Source organism: Pezoporus flaviventris, unplaced genomic scaffold (assembly GCF_033815535.1).
Source record: "Pezoporus flaviventris isolate CSIRO_AGI_PZ_B2104156 unplaced genomic scaffold, CSIRO_AGI_Pfla_v1 ptg000036l, whole genome shotgun sequence".
NCBI lineage: Eukaryota > Metazoa > Chordata > Aves > Psittaciformes > Psittacidae > Pezoporus > Pezoporus flaviventris.
Window position 1 is genome coordinate 14,590,351 of NW_026892584.1, and position 19,804 is coordinate 14,610,154.

The 19,804-nt window shown below is 48.0% G+C and overlaps 1 protein-coding gene across 3 annotated transcripts in view; it reads right to left on the reverse strand.

The window, feature by feature from the left end:
• GALNT16 (polypeptide N-acetylgalactosaminyltransferase 16) overlaps positions 1 to 19,027 on the reverse strand; it is a 72,983-nt gene extending 53,956 nt beyond the window's left edge. The window contains exon 1 of one of the 3 annotated variants that reach the window (XM_061463263.1): positions 18,594 to 19,027. In XM_061463263.1, the coding sequence (XP_061319247.1) occupies positions 18,594 to 18,797 (204 nt within the window). In that variant the 5' untranslated portion in view covers positions 18,798 to 19,027. Of the gene's footprint in view, positions 1 to 18,427; positions 18,559 to 18,593 lie in introns of those variants that run through there. The other 2 variants (XM_061463262.1, XM_061463265.1) reach the window with 2 other exon arrangements.
• Positions 19,028 to 19,804: the final 777 nt, after the last annotated feature.

The window sequence follows — 19,804 nt, forward strand, 5'->3', positions numbered from 1 at the left end:
TCTTTAATTATAGATTAGGGAAGGAATCATGTTTCTCTGAAGAAAAGTAAGTGACCTTCCTCACCAAAAGCGAAATTGTAGTGTGTGATGGACTGCCTCAGAAATGGTTGCCTTGGAGAGAGCAATTGACACAGACTATGCACCCTGGTGAAGGCAATGCAGTAACAATTTATATCTCTGCATTAACCAGTGTCACACAATTCAAATCCTACTGTGCCAGATCTGAAACATGATGATAGGTGTCAAGAGAAAAGAGATACCTACCTCAAGGAGGCACATTAACTAAGGAATATGGAAACATCTAACAATCTCATGGGTTGAGGTACTACAACTTCACTTCGCCACCACAAGCAAATGCTCATTTATTGCTGTTTTAATTAATGGAGTTGAAAGTGCTTCACTAGTTTCAGATGGTGGAGCTTCGGCTTCAATGCTCAGAGATCACCTCCCACTAAAGAGGGTTGCTCTACAGGCTGCAAGTCACTGCTGCCCTGCTGACTTCATCAGAGGATGCACACAGGAATCATCCCATCCTCAATAAGCCCACCCTCACAGAAGAAGGGACTGTAACCTGGCTCATCCCAGCTCTTGGATTCCCAAGTCCTGCTGAGGGATGTCCCAGACAAGAGAAACCCCAGAGGAAGAGAGGTAGCTGTGTTCTGGAGCCACCTGCCACCAGCCCTTTCTGCAGAATAGCTGTGGGGCTTTTAAAAGGTGTCCAAGATGGACCTTTGCTTGTCAGGGACAGAAGTGCACCAGCTAAACTGATCAGGCTTGGTCTCTTATTAGGTAGGAATGTCAGCTCCCTTGGTAGATACAGGAGATACAGGGAGGCATCCCTCTGACCTCCAATGGTTTTGCTCAGGTCAAATGGCTTGTCACTATTTTCATTCATACTCCTCAGCAGCAGGAAAAACACTAGATGTGAATCACTAATTTAAACAAAATAAGAAAATAATTACAAAGATGATGAAAATCTTCTGTACAAAAAAAAAAAGTCTCCCTAAATTATCACAATTATAATATCATTACAGCAGGCACTCATAGCTGGGCTGCAACATGAACCTCAAGGCTGTCAGTATACACCCACACAAGTAACACACACACATCTCCCAGACAACTCTGTTCAGAAACTGCACATAACCACACCTCAGGTTTCCTAAAGAAAAACTGATTGTTCCTTTCTTTCCTCATCTGAAAGTAAGGAAAATCTGCAGGGATGTTTGAAGAGCTACTGTTCTCTGCAGTCTAAAGTGCAGAGGAAGAAGCACAAGGAAACACAGTTGGTCCATTCTTACCATATTGCAGTATACTTCCCCTCCAAACTGACTCCTTTTATCCATCCTTCCTGGCACCCAGCAAGCTCTCCCCATTCCATTTCACATAGATGCACTGAATCAGAGTCTGTAAGGCTTTTCTATCTCCAGGTTAATATTCACCCTCTGGGTTATGGAGCCAGCATGTAGGCCCATGGCTCGAACTGCAAGGATATTTCCAGCAAGGCTGCTCCTGGAGCCCTTGGAGCTGAATTGAGAGCTGATAGTCCAAATAGCACCTTTACACCCAGTCCCCCCACTCAGCACTGAACTGAGTGCAACATCTCCCCATTAAATGACTATCTTTAGCCTGATAGCATCTTAACAGATGAAAGCTCATACAAGCACTGCATCATCCATCAGATATGCCTTTAATAGATGACTCCTGTGATAATAAAAAGCAATATGCAGAACCAGTTCCCCTAATGACTAATAAATTTTGGAGGGAAGCAGCAAGCTGGAAAAGCACATGTTAGAACATTCATCCCTATCCTCTGTTTTCTTACACATTCATTCACCCCTTCAATCTCTTCCCAGAGCACTGTTTTAACCTGTGTGAAGCAACAAGTTTTAAACCAAGAGGGGAAGGAACTCCCTCAACTTCTTTTAGTTGATGATGTCACCCTTCACTGCACACTTCCCTCTTACCAGGTAAGTGACAGCCATCATCCCTCTCACAGCCCCTGGTTAATATCAGGTTAACAACGAGAATTCCCTTTGCAGTAAACCAATCACCTCCATGCAAGTGCTTCAACCTTGAGTACAAATATCAGTGGGAAACAGAGGAAAAATGCTTTTCCTCAGGGACCACAGCAAGTGACTGGTGCAGGTCAACCTGGCTCCATTCCTCTTGTTTTCCCCTACACTCCTTCCAAATACAGCTTGCACCCCTCATTGTCTTCTCAGTTCTGCTACTGGAAGATGACACCTCTACCCCCAGGTCTCTCATGATGTAGCAGGGCCCTTGTCTCCTTCTGGTATAGGGCTGTACTGGCTCAGCCCCTGCCTCTTTCACAGCCCAAAAGGGAAGCAGGATTCAGGAGCAAGGAAATACAAACATCATTTGCAGACAGATGGAGGGATGTTTTGGTAAGACTGGGTTCTCCTGTGATTCTTGACCTCCCAAGCACTGTACCTGCTAGCAGCTGGCAAAATCTGGACGAGTGGCACAGCAATCTACAGAGCAAAGTAAGATTAGTGCCTTAACAGAGCAAGAGGACCAGTAAAATAAGTGCCTGTAGGCTCTTAAATATTCTTGCTTCTTTCTGCAAGCTACCACAGCTGCATGGCCCCAGACAGATGTTTTGAAGGACACAATCACTGATGTTCACAAGACAGCAGCAATGTCTTGCAGAGCCCTTGAGAAGTGATTAACACCCCCTTTCCCTCTCAGCTCAAAGAGAGAACTGCAAGACAGGGAACAGCTTTATAAAACACCTACTTTCAGGTCTACATAAGTCCTTCATCTGAAAGGCCTTACAAATCTCAAACTCAAAGTATTTATCTTAATTAACTGCTTCCATTCTCCATCAGATACTAAAGGTTTGAATGCAACTTTTTATTTTTTTTTAAGAAAAATATTGCACTATAATTAAAATCCAATAACAACATTCTCTGCCTGGCAATACCCACTTTAAACACCAAGTTTTATGCTTTTTTTGAGCCAGTGAGGCAATTTTACATTACTCACATCTTAAGGAATAAACTTTTCTAGAGAAGAGTTGAATCAAATAATTAAATAATTAACCCTCAGTGCTGTACATGAGATCTTACAAGGAGGAATCCAATAAGCTATGGATGGTCAGTAAATTCTTGCCTATTTTAACTAAAATCTCTTCTAAGGGTCTGTAACTTGTCCTAAGACACACAACAGATTCTAAAATCATTCATGTCTGGGCCCCCAAGCTACAAGTTAGACATTTCAAAAACTGCACAGAAACTATTCTGTTGCAATACTGTTGGAGAGGAAAAGGGAGCGTTACTATTTTTTCCTGGACAGAGAAGGCACCACAGCCCCACAAGTCAGTGACTCTTCAATCATAGAATCATAGAATCATAGAATAGTTAGGGTTGGAAAGGACCTTAAGATCATCTAGTTCCAACCCCCAGGGATGCATCACCTAGACCATGTCACCCAAGGCTCTGTCTAACCTGGCCTTGAATACTGCCAGGGATGGAGCATTTGCCACTTCTTTGGGCAACCTGTTCCCGTGCCTCACCACCCTAACAGGAAAGAACTTCTTCCTTATATCTAACCTGAACTTCCCCGTTTAAGTTTTAACCCATTACCCCTTGTCCTACCACTACAGTCCCTAGTGAAGAGTCCCTCCCCAGCATCCCTATAGGTCCCCTTCAGATACTGGAAGGCTGCTATGAGGTCTCCACACAGCCTTCTCTTCTCCAGGCTGAACAGCCCCAACTTCCTCAGCCTGTCTTCACACAGGAGGTGCTCCAGTCCCCTGATCATCCTCGTGGCCCTCCTCTGGACTTGTTCCAACAGTTCCATGTCCTTTTTATGTTGAGGACACCAGAACTGCACACAATACTCCAAGTGAGGTCTCACGAGAGCAGAGTAGAGGGGCAGGATCACCTCCTTCGACCTGCTGGTCACACTCCTTTTGATGCAGCCCAGGATACGGTTGGCTTTCTGGGCTGCGAGCACACACTGAAGCCGGCTCATGCTCATTTTCTCATCGACCAGCACCCTAAGTCCTTCTCCACGGGGCTGCTCTGAATTGCTTCTCTGCCCAACCTGTAGCTGTGCCTGGGGTTGCCCTGCTTCAGGTGTAGGACCTTGCACTTTGCTTTCATGAGGTTCTTAACAATTCCACAACAGTTTGTTCCTCTTCTGAGACTGATAGGCACTGCACATTTGAGAGCAAGGACAGACAGAAATGCTTGTTCCACCCTCCCTAATTTTGAAATATTCCTTTAAATTCCAAGTTAATGCCCACTTAAACTTGAAAAACATCATGCTCTCATGAATAAATCTTCCAGGCAAGACCTTTCATCCGATTGTATTTGGCAGAAGAGGTACTTTCAGCCCTAACTCATGACATGAAAGCACAGAAGACAAGGGGGTAAAGATTGCTTAACACTTTAGTCCCAGAAGAAAAGTGCAAGAATTGTGCAGAAAGCATCTGCAATAGAGCACTTGCTGAAGGGCAGCTCTTAATTAAACACATGGACAAACTCATCTCCTATTTAGTAATACCACTAATCACTGAGCTTTTGTGCTCAGAGGACAGAAGCAGCTGAAAAATTGCAACTTCAACGTTCTGAAAGAGATGGAGTTGGATTTAGCCCTATACTGGTGTAGGTACACCCAACTGCTACAACACTGGCCATCTAGTCCAACCCCCCCACAATGAGCAGGGACATCTTCAACTAGATCAGGTTAACCAGAACCACATCCAGCCTGGCCTTGAATGTCTCCAGGGATGGCACATCCACCACCTCTCTGGGCAACCTGTGCCAGTGTTTTACCACCCTCAGTGTAAAGAATTTGTTCCTCGAATCCCACTTGAATCTCCCCTCTTTCAGTTTAAAACCATCACCCCTAATCCTGTTGCAACAGGCCTTGCTAAAAAGTCTTTTCTCATCTTTCTTATAGGTCCCTTTTAAGAACTGAAAGGCCTCAATAAGGTCTCCCCAGAGCCCTCTCTTCTCCAGGCTGAACAGCCTCAACTCTCTCAGCCTTTCCTCATAGGAGAGGTGTTCCAGCCCTCTGATTATTATCCCTCCTCTCAACCCTCTTCAACAAGTCCATGTCTTTCCTGTACTGAGGACTTCAGAGCTGAATGCAGTACTGTAGGTGGGGTCTCACAGGAGCAGAGCAGAGGGACAGAATCACCTCCTTTGACCTGCTGGCCATGCTCCTTTGAATGCAGCCAAAGATACAATTGGCCTTCTGTGCTGCATCACACATTGCTGGCTCATACCCAATCTTTCATCCACCAATACCCCCAAGTCCTTCTCCTCTGAGGCACTCTCAATCGCTTCATCCCCAGATTGTGTTGATACCAAGGGCTGCCCCGACCCAGGTGTGGACGCTGCACTTGGCCATGTTGAACCTCATGAGGTTTGCATGCATCCACCTCTCCAGCTTGTCCAATGATGAATTCTTCTAATAAAGAACCCTGTGTAAATGGCATGCACCTCACCTGAGGGATTTTGTCCAAACCAGGAACCTGCTTTGAGGATAAAATTCAGTTGCATAGCTAAGGTAAGCACAGACTGCAGAGACACTTTTCCTTCTGCTGGGCAGGAGCCAATGAACCATCCCTGGACAACTCATTACTGTTTTCCTCATTCAAGTCACTCATGATAAGTGCCTACAGAACTGCAATATGTCACACTTGTAAACAGAGACCTGAGCACTCTCAATGCTGCATTCCAAAGACACCCCAAAAAGAGAAGCGCCATCCCTGGGGGTAAAGCAAGCTGGCACTGTGCATCAGCAGTGTATATTGACCTTGCTCTTCCTTAATGCACCTCTCCCCCCACCAAAAGAGCCATGACTATCTGGACATGCACTGAAGCTCTAGGGAAGGGGTTGTCAGTCAAATGCCCAGTAGGAAAGACATTCAAAGAGAAAGTCAATGAACCTGAGCAATCAGTGTAAATCAAGGCTTTAACCTTCCCGAGCTTCTCTCAAACTGCTGATCTGTAAAAGAAGATGCTTAAGGGCTTACCACATTTCTAAAGAGTCAAGTGCACCAGACATGTCAATGCAAAAAATGCTCATTATTAAAAGCACCAATTGAAGTGTCTCTGTTGTACTGTCTCTGGACTGTTCTGTAAAAACCATTGGGCAGAGCAGATGCTACTACAGATCTGTTTAACATAGAAATACAGACTCATGCTCAGCCTGTACATCTTTAGTAAATAGATCCTTGGCTTGTTGCAGTATCTAAATCCTAACTAATCTGACCCTAGAAACTGTCATAACTACAGCAGCCAGTACCCCAGTTTCTGGTGTATAAAACAGCAGTTTCTTTTTATTGACCAGCAGAGAGAAATCTGGCTGCCTAGCAGCTGAATCAGATGGGAGCAGCCCCTTTCCCACACAGCAAAAAAACATTCAAGGAAAACCATCCTCTATCCTCTGCTCTGTGGTAACATCATTAGGCCATGACGTATAGCCAGGCCATTTAACGTAAAAGGAAGAACTCTGCCAATGGCATTTCCCTCGCCTGAATGGAAGGGAGGCTGTTAAATTATCTCTGAAGGAGGAGATAGGCCCCTCTAACAGCAGTCTTCCTAAATCACACATCTTTAAAGGAGGAGCTCGTTTTGCTACAAGAAGCAGCCACATCCAGTCCAGTGACACTGAATCTTATTCTATAATCCCTGCATCCTTAGATAGTATTTCCTTCTGTTTTTAGACCTTCAGCACTCAATCTGCCTCAATACAAACTAAAACCACAGTGCTGTGCATCCTGCATATCATATTGTCAACCTATTTAACAGGATGGAGGGAAGGAAGAGCTATTGGATGATTTCTGCACCTCCCCAGACAAACAAGAGGCTCCAAGAGATAATGTGGGCCATTACTGCAGGAGGCAGGCAGCATCTGCAGGAAGGCTGCTGGGATGATACAGTTATTTTAACACCTCCACTTTCTGTCACTGATGCAAACATCACCGTATGTGTAAAAAGGAAATAAAAAAAATATAAAAATAAATAAATAAAAAAAAAAAAAACCAACAGCTAACTACAGCCCTTCTTCTTTGCTAATAAACTCAAATAGCTGAAGTGACAAGGTAAGAAAGACAATATTAAGAATCCACACTTCAACAAACAAGCAAACATTTTAAATGTATTTTAATGTTATTCATCTCACCCTACACTAGAAGCACAAACCAAAGACAAAAGTCCTTGCACCCCATGCTTCTTTATATGCCTTTCCCATTTGCAGGGAACAAAAAGAAACCACTTCCAAGTTGACATAAGCTAGTTCAGCAAACCAAGGAGAGGACTGCCGACCACCTTCACGCTCTCAGGAAGGCACCAAATCAATTTAATTAAAAGCTAAGAGAGATTTTTTTAAACTAAGAGGTTTTTGAGCAGTGCACAATAACAAGTTCTTTTAGGTCAACACTTACTAAAAGCATACCTTTCTCCTTGCTAGACTTGGCATCTGTCTGGGGAACAGATAGTTGAGCTTCCCTCTAAATGACACTGAAGACATTCCATGCAGTTTTTTTCATATGTGCTTTGGTAATACTGGAGGTACTGAACTGGCAGGAGAATTGCAAACACTCTTCTGGAAGCACATCCTACAGGGAGCATGAGTGGTCCTACCAAACAGGAGAGGATTTTCCACTCACCCTTCTCAGGAGCAAAGGTATTTACTCTAAATCATCAGGGGGTTCAGTCTACCTTGGATATTTTTTCTCCTTAAGTAACTCCAAAAAGCCTATTTCTGCTTACAGTGCAGAGCCACTCTGAAGAACCAATTCTGTCCTGATCCTGTAGTGCTGTATGGAGACATTCAAGAAACAACAGCAAGTCTGCCCCCCCCCCCCCTCAGTTTCTTATTTGGAGGTAAATTAGTATAACCATCTGAATTCACCCTTGTAAAATTCTGCTTCTACAAGAGGAGATGCTGCTGTTTGTGCTTGAATTTGACTATTAGTAACTTCTGGCAAAAAGGACATATACTTGATCAGATGGTATTGCCTCATGCAACTTGTGCCACCAGACCGGCATGGAAGTGTTTCAGCATGCAGGTACTGATGTTGCTGTTATCTATCTGCTTAAAGAACTTGGTAGCAAGATGAAAAATATTTGCTACACTACAGATACCAGGAAGTGTATTCCCAGATGAGAGACCATTCTTTCTTCTGCAGAGAGAATTATTGAAGTGCCTACAGTGTATTTTTTTCCCCAGAAGAGCAACTACTGCTGGTCTGAGCACAGAATCCAGACACTGGTTACAGATGTCACTCGGCATTGAAAACAACATAACATGGGGAACCTCACTTTACCCTGATTGAGAATTTAACTCTCCAAAGGCAGAATTAAGACTGAAGAAGCAGCAGCAGCCCCAAGGAGCCCCACTGCTGCGCAGATTGCCACTACAGCCCACGAAAGGAGTGTTCAAACACCATTCAGTATTAGGGCTGAGGTGGGAGAGGCTGAAGTTCAGCTCCCAGAGCTCAGCAAACAGCCCGAGGTTTAATCCAGTTCAGCCTGGAGGGGCAGCACAACATGGCAAGTCATGCTGTTAAGCAGTAACACGTTTAATGATTAACATTTGCACATAGAGGAATCATTTGGAAGCTTTTTATAACCCATCTCCCCACTCTTGCTCCCAGCAGCTTAGCCCCAAATCCTGCTTCTTTCCCCAAATGAACATGCAGAAAGTAAAACCTTATTGGCACTTTGGGGAGATTAAGGGAGGGAGGAATGTCCCCACACACACCCCCAGCCACAAGCCAAATTAATTCCCCCCAAGCTGTTCCAGCCCCCCCCCCCGGTTAAATTAAGTGCCAAAGTGGGTTTAGGTGACCAACTCATCACTGACACAGAAATTACAAGGGGTGAGGAGGTGGTCCAAATGAATTACCAAGGCAAAGTGTAAAACCCTAACAAGAATGAGGTACAGTCAGTTATGGCAGCAGCTACCATGAGACAAACTGTTTTAATCATCTCCAGGTAGTAGCTGGAATCCAGTACCAAATTCTTTGAATTCATGCTGGTACTCAGATAATGCCCAAGCTGTCTTGGCTTCCATGGTTAATAACCAAAAGTTAGCAGGTCTCAGTAATGAACACACCTTCCCCCAACCCCTTTCTTCCATTCAGCAGAGATCGATCTTAATCTCAGCTGTACATCAGGGAAATGGAGGGAAAAATGCTTTCTACCCCCAACCCATCATCTTACTTGCCTAGGGAAGTTATAAACTCCCCAGGACAGAGGCTGTCTTTTGTTCACATTCTGCCTTGCACAAAAAAGCATCCAGTTTGGATACCCAAACACCCCTACAAAAAGGGATCTCCAGACAATCAGGAGGGACCCAGCAGCACAGGCTGTTTGTGAGACTGGACCAGGAGCAAGACTTACTGTGATGGCTGCATGACTTTGATGTGCAAATTGCTTGGAATATGATGGCAAGGCGACTCCTAAATCCAGGCACACTTGGGGCAGCCCCTAAAAGTCTGCTATTCAACACATCTCCCTGCTTCTTTCTCCTAACCCTGAAGAGCCACAAAACAAAGCTCTCACATACAGAGAGTCAGCTACAGAGATGCACATCCACCTGTGAGCTGGGCTACACACTCACCCAGCATACAGAGATACAGCCAGCTGACTCTCAAAGGGCCCAAACTGACAGGCAATGACCAAAACACATCCCAATTTACCCCTATCAGATATGGGACAGTGATATGGGAATTTCTCTTGGGAAGAAAAATATTGAACCAATAACTTAAAGCAAATTCTGATCTCAATAGAAGTACTTTCCATTCAAATTCAAGAAGCACTCAGGTATCCCCCTTGATTCACAGGTACAAGGAGCAGCAAAGGTCAGACTGGTACCAACCACAAAGGGCAGAGCTGCACAATTAACAGCTGAAGGGCAGCAGAAAGAAGAATGCAGGAAAACCCTACCTTTTGTATTACCCCTGCCAAGCACAATCATTTGTATCACCTCACTGTATTTCCCTTCAACTCCAGCACATCCTTCCTGAAGGTGAGGCTTTGGGCCCAAGAAAATTAATTAATAAATAATTCACAATTAATAACCATTTTTAATAATGCTGTAAGCTGAGGGGTGCAAGCAAATCAGCACCTTTTTCCTACTAAGCAGTGTGACTCAGTCTTCATCCTGCACTACAAGGATAGCATTTACTTTCACTGTAAGCCACCTCTTCATGGCTCACCTAACATGTAGCACGAGATTTGTGTCTGTTCAAGACCCTGATCTGAGCCAGGAGCCTAACCACTGACTTAAAACCCTTTCATGCTTAGCCAAAGGGAGGTTTTGATAGGTGCTTGGACAGCCTCTCCAAAGCTAGACCTCACTTGACCTCATCATTGCCTGACTCAATGAATATACAGCTAATCCTGAAACACCATTGATTTCCTAGCCCTTCCCAAGATTTCTCTGGGGTTGCCCTGCCAGTGTGGTCCAGTTTTCCCAGCACAGACTGGAAACACTCCAGCTAGCAGGCACAGCATAGCAATCTGGCATTCCAGGGCGCAGCACAGCCAGACTTAGACCACCCAAATGCAGAGAGGGTGCAAACAGACTCCAAGTTAGCTCAGATTTGCTCCAACACATTTTTGGAAAGGGTTACCTCATTGCAGAGCATCCATCCTTCTGCTGCGAACTCAACCTCAGTATAAACACCACATTGCACTCCAAGCAATGGGAGAAACATGACTGTCCCCCCAGCCTGCATTTGGTACTGCCAGGGGAGCCACCTCTGCAGTTCCTGAACAGAAAACCAAAAGCCTTAACATTAGAGAAGCAAGCATAGCACCAGCAGGGACATGGGAACTCAGCATCCCTGTACTAGGGACAGGGGTATACTCTACGCGCTTGTCACAGCCCATACCAGCCCACCCAGAGATCCCTTTGAGAGGTTGTGCCCTATCTTTGGGCGCAAAACCGGTACTTCAGCCAAACTGAGACATCTCAGAAGGTTCTGTAACACATACATCCTACTCCATAGCAGCCTGGTGTAGCTGGTAATGCCTACCACACAACTAGACCCCCCCAAAATCTCCCAGAAAGGTATAAAGAAAACAGACAAACACACACATGCATATTACAGCACTTGGGAAATACAGCACAATCACGTCACTGAGCACCAGGAGTCTGCAGTGAGCAGACTTGAAACAGTCACATTTCCTAACTCTGATACTTTGGGAAACTACATAAGCAGCACAGAAATTTCTAAATTTCCCTGCGTGGATGTGGTGGCTCCCGTTCACACTGCCACTGCATCCCCATTCCCATGCTCGGAGACTAACTCACCAGTTACCCAAGGAGCTGCACTGCTTTCCACAGCTTTTACGTGCACTTCCTCATTTTTTAGTCTTTTTACTGCATGCTTGATACCAAAAGGCACAAAAGTACAGCATGGCACTACTGAGCGTGACTCTCTGGCACTGAATACTTCATTCAGGGCACTCAGCATGCGAGCAGATGGAAAGCATCAGGGTTTTCTAATTTTGTCCTGCAGGAAGAAGTTTTCAGAGAATCTCTGAAGTCACCTTCACTGGGCAGGAGCACTTTTGCAGCCAAGCTGTGGCTGTTTCAAGATTCAGCTTATCCAAAATAAAAACGCAAGAAAAATACTCCTTTCTTTTTCCCCTTCCAGGCTCATCAAAGGGCTGATGCAGGTTTCAGCACAGTTGCTTTCTCTCTCCCTGCTACTTTAAAACAAAGCCTCCTCCTAGGTACCACATTTCAGCTTACAAGATGAAAAAGTTGGGAAGTAGGAGAAAGAAAACAGAAGGTTAAAGTAGATAATGTTCTGCAGCTTCGGCCAAATGTCATCAGTTCCCATGCTATAACAGAGTCCTGACCACGACACCTTGAAGCCTGAATTGCAAAGTCAACCCTACTGCTCCATCATGGCAGAACAACCAGCCAAGCATCATCTGACCAGCCAACACAGCTTCCCTTCCCAGGGGCAGCCCCACGTGGCAGCTTCATTCACGTCCTAGAGTAGCAGGAGGCTTGGACACCAACAGTGCTGCAGGACCTGCATTGCCACTGCAGAGGTTGAGTCTCTGCAGGGACGATGCCCCTGAAATAGCTGAAAGAAAGCAGCTCCAAAGACAGCATGAACTGTCTATCAAATGCTTAGGCTCTACCAACATCAAGAAATTACCTATATGCTCAAAGCACAACACAGACTCATAGAATGGTCTGGGTTGGAAAGAACCTTAAAATCGTCTAATTCCATACCTTCTAGCACAGGCAGAGACACTTCCCACTAGACCAGCTTGCTCAAAGCCCCATCCAATTTGGCCTTGAACACTGGCAGGAATGGGGCGTCCACAAGTTACCTTGGGCAGTCTGTGCCAGTGCCTCACCATCCTCGTTAATGGTGAGAAGAGAAGAATTTCTTCCTTATATCTAACCTAAGTCTCCCCTGTTTAAGCTTGAAAACTTGCAAGCTAAGCCTCCCAGAAGCCCTGCGAAGTAGATAAAAGCTCCATTTTAGACTTTGAGGAAACTTAGACACAGCTGAGTTTGCAGCTCAGTCTGTAAGCCAGCTTGGCTCCCAGGATCTCTCTTTAGTTATGTCTTCACCTTAACGCAATAGTACGGTATGTGTTGTGGATCACAGTCTCTGCACTTGGCACCGTACAGACAGAACAGCAGTGACAACTAACATGACGAGCCCCAAAGAGCCTACAACCTTACTACAGGTGCTGACAAATAAGGCTGGAGGAGCACAAGGGGGTTGCATATGCCACTGAAACAGGAAAGAGAGAAGGTGGTCCTGGGACTGCCGCTGGGATGCAATGGGATAAGGCCAACCATCTGGCATCATATGGAGATCCAAGGAAGAGCAAGAAATACAACACGGCCACATTCTGCTCTGGGGCTTTCCCTGCAGAAGGGAGATCATGTATGGCACAGGCCAGCCAGGGTCCCCCACTGACCCACGTGCTTCATCCCCAGCAGGTTCGCCTGTTTATTTCACTGCCTTTGTGCTAGGCTGCATGTTCTTCTACTAGGAATAATTAAGTCATTTTTCAACACTCCAACACAGCAGCCCCAGCTCATTGCTGCTGAAACAAAACCGCATCTTCTCCCCTTGCATTTCAAGTGACTCCTGACTCTGGGATGAAGCTCCTGGCCAAGTTTCAACCTCAGCAAACAGCGACCCGAGATGTCTGTCAAAGGCTTCTCTTTCCTTCAAACACTGCTAAATTTTTAGCCTTGAAATCTTAGTACAGTTTTGTGCACACAAAACCAAATCTAACTGGGGAAGCAGCTGCACACTGACAGAACACTTCAGCTTGCTACAATGTGCAGCTGCTTCACCCACTTATTTAGTGGGAACAAAATGGTAAAAACAAAGAAGTCATCTTCAGGAGAGCTGCCCTGCACACCATGCCGGGCTGCCCAGACGACCATGCTGCCCAAGCCCCAGCTACCTCACTGCAGCTACCTTGTCACTGTGATTAACAATTAAAGCCAAAGCTGCCAACTGGATTTTATTAACATCATTATCGTGAATCATTTCTTTTATTTTACTTTTTAATACACCACATGGGCCACCAGCAAAAATTAAATATGAAATAGTTTTCTGCCATTTAAACAAACAGCATTCATTCCCACATTTTTGAAACATAAACAGTGTAAATAAAATATTAAGCTGTCAAACTGCCACTGAATCTTCCTGCTGCAGTAATACCCCTGGAGAAATAGTTAACAAGTCATCCTTTCCCAGGGAGCTGGCGCAGGCCTCTCATCTGCCGTAACAGCGATCCACAGAGACCCAACAAAATCAGTGTTGCAGGTGTCTGGTCACAGCAGAAGCAGCTGCCATAAACCCCCAAGTATTAAGGGCCAGTCCTCACCCCTCAACACAAAACCACCCAGCATAAGAGCAGAAAGAAACCCATATAGCCATGTTCCTGATCTTTGCCCCAAAAGGCAGGAGATGCCAGAGTGAGCAACCTCGTAAGAGTCAAACAGTAAGGAGACTGTTGAAGTGAGCTGTGGCATCTCATTAAATATTAGGCCTTCTCTCTCCACAGCACAGCAGGCCATGAAATCAAACCTGTACTTCACAAACTTGACAATATGTCAATGCACTGTTTGGCCAAGTCTACCGGGGTCTGAAGACGATTACATCAAGGTAGTCTTACACAGTGGCGAGTACAAGTGTGGGTAAACACAACAGTTTGGCTACCCAGAGAAGCAGGGAAACCCCAGCCGCTGCCTATCTTGTGGCTAAACAAGAGTGAGAAACAAAGGATTGACATCTTTCCTCACCAACTTGCTCGATGCCTACAGACACTTTCAGTTATCAGCAGCACATCCCAGAGGATTCTCCCACTCACTGTCTCACCACAGGCAGGTGACTCTCAGTTCAGCAGTGTTTGCAGAGCATTTGGAAACCCTTTGCTACAAGGGAAAAGAACACCTTGATCTCATCTCCCTTGTGCTCATTTTATACAGCTGAGCACATGGTAGAGAGGAGCCAGGAGAGCTGAGCCCAGGCGGTCTGAGCCAGTATTACAGCACAAGGTCTCTCAGCTGCCGAACAGGGTCACAGAGGAGCTACACAGGTCACACAAGTTGGCAGGACAAAGATAAGAGACAGCGTACTTGCTCCAAAGAGCAACTGAGTACCAGCCTAACATGATTCAGAGCATTTAAGTGATGATACTCTTCTATCACCATCTCCCAGCCACATCGCTGCTTTCCTGCTAAAAAAAAAAAAACAAGAGGAAGATCTGGTCATGCAATATTCAGAGGCAGCAGTCCTGGGCTCTGCCCATGTCTGCACCATGCTAAAGCAGACAAGCAGCATGTAGTGAATGATTAAGTGCCTTTATGCAGTGTGGAAATCACGCCAGTGATGCCAATGTCCTTCCAAAACACGTGTTGCACAGCTTCTGAATCCAGGAAATTTCCAAGGAGCAGGAGGCAACCTGCTGCCTGGGAGGGGCAGGGAAGAGCCCAGGGAAGAAGTCCACCCTCCAGAAACACTCAATTCACAAACCAACTATTAGAGGGTCCAGGGATCCTCCTCCTAATTGAAATTAAACTATGCTGTGATCCAGAGAAAAAATGCATTCCTAGGACTGTGACACTCACTCGTGCTTCCACCCCAGGTGGAAGGGAAAACACGCAGGGGCTCAGTGTGCCACGTAGTCAGCCGTGCCCTTTATCAATTTCTGCATGTTTATTTCTGGCATCTGTAGGACCCATCTGGGGAGAGGCTGCTGCAGAGAGTACATGTCAAGATTTCTGGATATAAAGCAGGGATCTGGAGAATTACTATTAATGCACAAGCTATTTCTGGAACTTAGATCTCTGACAGCCCTTCTGCCCCAACTTTAATAGTCAGACCTCCCTTGCTGACTCCAGAATTCGGATCATAAGCTTAAAGTTGTGCTAATAAACATGAGGTCAACAACAGGAAACCAGTTTCAAACTCAGACTTGCAATTGACTGTAGTTTGTACCAGGGATTATTTTTATTCTTTGCACTGGGAGAGGATAATGAAAAAGCCCACAAGGCCAGCAAGCAATTCAAGTTTTAGAAGCCACGCAACTCACCATCATTTGCCCAGGATTTGAAGTGTCCCAGCACCGACACAAGAGCAGAACTCTTGGACTCACCCAAAAGACAAGATTTTTTCTTTTTCCCAGACAGAAAAGCAGCCAACTTTAGAAAACTGAGAAAATATTTTCCAGAGACCCGTAAGTCACATGAGTCACCCTTATTTGCAGATGAGCCCAAACCTGAACTCCAACACCATCACTCACGCAGAGCAGAGGAAACCAAAAGCTGGAACAAAATGGGCAGTTTTGCAGGAGGCCGAGGACACGAGAAGCAGGGGGAGCATAGGCACGCCTCCTCTCTTACACAAGACTGCCATTATACATTAAGTCAAGCAATTCAACTTTGCGGGGAATGAACTCAGGGTTGAGGGCTCTGCACTGCAAAAGGACAGCCGCTGCTCTACATTTCTCCAGCAGGGCAGTTGAAACAGCACGTTTTCCATGCTAGCTGGGAGAGGGCAGTGGGCACTGCCTCAGCCCGCACGCTGTGCACCCAGGAACTGGAGAGGGATGCGTGCTGAGGACCGCTTGCGCAGCTATAGCCCCACAGGCTCACACGGTCAACTCGGCTCACAAGACCAACTGCTCAGACCCCAGCTGGGTACCGTCCCCCGCAAGGGGTGATTTCCCTGAACCCCTGCCAACCTTCCTGCCCCATGCTGCCTGCAGTCACTTCCCTGCTTCCACCCAGCAGTGCAGGCAGAGGCCGTGCTGGGACAGCTTATTTACCTCCCAACGCAGTGAAGCCCTTCAGGCTCTCCAACAGCCGTGCCACTGCACAGCTACAACAGCGCACACATTGCGTTTTACCAGCTTGTGTCTTATGGCAACCCACCAAACCCTTAGGAAACCACTCCGCATGCATGAGAGGAAGCCCAAACACCAGAAACCACCCCCCACCCCCGTTTCCCTTCTCCATGCAAACAGATCGTGGCAGGTCAGGATGTGATATTTCCACCATACCCCACTGTCAGGTGCATGAGGAGAGGTTCCTCCTTTGTCCCAGCCACCGCCTGCCAGGCAGACCAAGACTTAAGGGGAAGGAGGGCTGGCATACTCCAGTGGCTGAGGGGCAGAAGAGGCAAAGGCTGAATATATTTCCCCACACAGGGATTTCAGGTGTGGAGCAGAGCTGGGATGCTTTACATTGTTCGGGAAGCCGGACCAGCTTTGGAGCGGCTGTCACACTGCACTGTAGCTTGTAATGAGAGGCTTTGTGGTTAGCCATGAGCATGTACCGCCTCCCGCCAACAGCAGCAACATAACAACGTGCGGCACTGCCACAGCATCCTCCTCCCGAGGGCTTTAATATACTTAGCAGACAATATGGATTCATGTAACCTCACAAGCCCTCTGAGAGGGGGTAAAATAAATGCCGTAAAAAAAAAAAATAAAAAATGGATGGGATAAGCAGGAGAACGGAGAAATAAAACTGCCAGAACAGCATGTTCAAGCATGCATAAGAAATCAAGGGCTCAGGGGCAGCTTCCCCCTCTGCTAAGGTGGAATCCAACAGTCAGCAGTGCTCCAAATCCTCCGTTTGTTCAACTCAGCCCCGGCCAGTTCAAAAACATTTCTCAGCACACTCAAAGGGCTATGGCAGTAACAGCACCCACACAGAGCCCCTCGTCTGGGAGACACTGTGCTCGTTTCCATAGTCCTGCTCTGTAGAGGGGCTCTCAGCAGAGCAGCCACAACTGCTGACAGCCCCCGGCCCTAATGAGCAGCTGCCCAAAAGCTTCAGTTTTGACTTTTGAGTTTTGGCAGGTGCGAGACATGGCTGAGGGTCTCAGCTGAAGGGTTTCCACCCTGCAACCCGAGGACTAGGGATGCTCTCCCAGCATTTCCCAGACATTCACAGGCTTCCCAAACCCACACCCCTACCTGCCACCCCACTTTACAGGTGGGGAAAAGAGAGACACAGGCCAAAACCCCCCAGTGTCAGTCAAGGAGGAAGCAGAGAGCCCCGGCCCCTGCTCCAACCCCAACCAGGCTGTTGCTGCTTTTGTTCGCTTCCATGTGTGCGTAACCAGCTGATAAATGGATTTGCAGCCAAAGAGTGACACACAGTGCGGTTCCCGAACTGCTTCAGCTGGATCACTCCTGGGAATTGTACTGCTGAGGCACTTTTGCTCCAAGGGCTGGTTTATTCTTATGAAGCTACTGCGTAGAGTTGGGAGAGCTTTACTGCTGCTGTTACACAGCTGAAGGAGGACAAACCTCCTCCACGGACAGAGCAGGAAGGTCCTCATCATCCTTAAGTCAGGAGCTTGATTTTGTCACCCTACTGAGTCCACAGACACCCAGTGAAGGCAGGGAGTGGGGCTCTTAAAGAAAATCTGAAGTAGCACATCAGGTCATCACTAGGACTCCGCGGGTTAAGAAGGAGCCCCAGGGGCTCCCCCCATCTCCCACCTTACCCAAAACCTGGCCTGAGCCCCACTCACAGGCTGCTGTCTCTGGCTTAGAACTGACCCAGCTTGCAAGCTGTGCCCTGGTCCCGTTTGGCAGCAAAGGAGAGGGAGCCAAGGCAGAGGCTGGTACCATCTTCACAGTATGCGTGTGATGCTGCCTGCATCCCTTGTCCGATGCCCAGAGCCCAGCTGCCGGGGAAGGGCTTGCAAGAGGTCACAGCTCTGATATGGTCTGACGGGAAAACCTGCGATCCCACACACATGTACACTACACATACATATATATAAAGTACGTGCCTCTTGAGCGCGAACCAAAACCCTTCCAGCCGTTTCACCCTCCCTTTTTCCCGGCCAAGGGCAGCCGCGCAGCCGGAGCAGCAGTGCCCGGCGAGCCGGCGGACAGGAGACAACTCGCAGATACTTTACCCACGACGCTGCTCGCCTCCCCTGGGGTTTGCCCACCCTGCTTCCCCGCTTGCCGCGGCTGCCATGGTGACAAGCTCGGGTGCTGCCACAAAGGCAGAGCAGCCCGAAGCCCTGCCCGCTCCCCGCCGCGGCAGGGCGGGATGCTGTGCGGCCGCGGCTCACTCACGATGAGGGGGATGGTTCTCTCTTCCCGGCGGAGCTCCAGCCTGCCGGCAGCCCTCTGCCCGCCTCGGGAGCTGCCGCTACCGCTGCCGGCGGACCTGCCGGCGGCCACCGAGCGGGGCTTGTTGTCCTGCCATAAGTAGTAGAAAGTGCCCAGGATCCATGCGACGGTCAGGATGGCGATGGCATTGGCCCTGATCCTCCTCATGCCGAGCGGCCCGGGGAAGCCTGGAAGCGCTGCCTCGACGGGCAGCGGCGGCTGCGGAAGGATCGACGGGAGAGGCGAGAGGCGGCTGAACGACTGGCCCCGCACCGCCCAGCCGCCGCCGCCTGGTCCTAACGCCTCGCCCCCCCGCTCCGCCGCAGGGGGCGGAGGGCTCCGCGCCGCTTCCTCCGCCTCCTCCTCCTCCCGGCCTGGCCGGCGGGGGAGCCCCCGGCCGGCAATGGGCGCCGGGGCTGCGCGCTGCCCGCCGGCCGGCTCCGGAGCCTTTGAGGATGCGCTCTGCGCTGCAGCTGGAGCGGCGCAGCTCTGGGAAACCGGGTACTTCTGCGGCCGGCGGGTGGCACGGCTCAGCCCCACGAGGCAGTTGCTGGGGACGCGGTGATACTGCGAGGTACTCTCCCGTACCGACAGCCCAGGCCCCTGCGCTCGGTGGCGCCCGCCACAGAGTACTCTGTGTCATAAGGCTGGTGACCAGCGAGCACACCAGGTGCAACCCATAGTATACGGGATCTAGATGCCCACTCCATAGAGATGGGCACATCCCCAGAAGCATCTCACTCTGAAGCCGTAGTGGTTCACAGAAGGAAGGCTCTTGGGCTGACAATGGACATGCAACCACCCAGGATTACACGTGGGCACAAGGGCTGGGTGTCTGGGTGAGTGCTACAGCCGCAAGGCCTTTGGAGCCCGGCAGGAAAGGAAGCAGTGGAGGGACAAGGATGATACAATTCCGCATTACAGGTCATTGCCAACGCTGTAGTGTTAAAAAGCTCATTTAATCCAGCCCTGGGGGCAGCTTAGGCAGCAGACCGTCCAGCTCGTGAAACCAAGTCACATTCAGGCACAGTACCGCTGCTGTGCAACTAGGGTTTAAGGGTTAGAGGGGGCGGGAGGAGGTACCAAGAAAACTACCAGCAAAGACACACACTTAGAAAATGTGAGCGCCCCCAAGGCACCTGAGCAGGGGGTGAGAGGATTTGAATCACCGCACA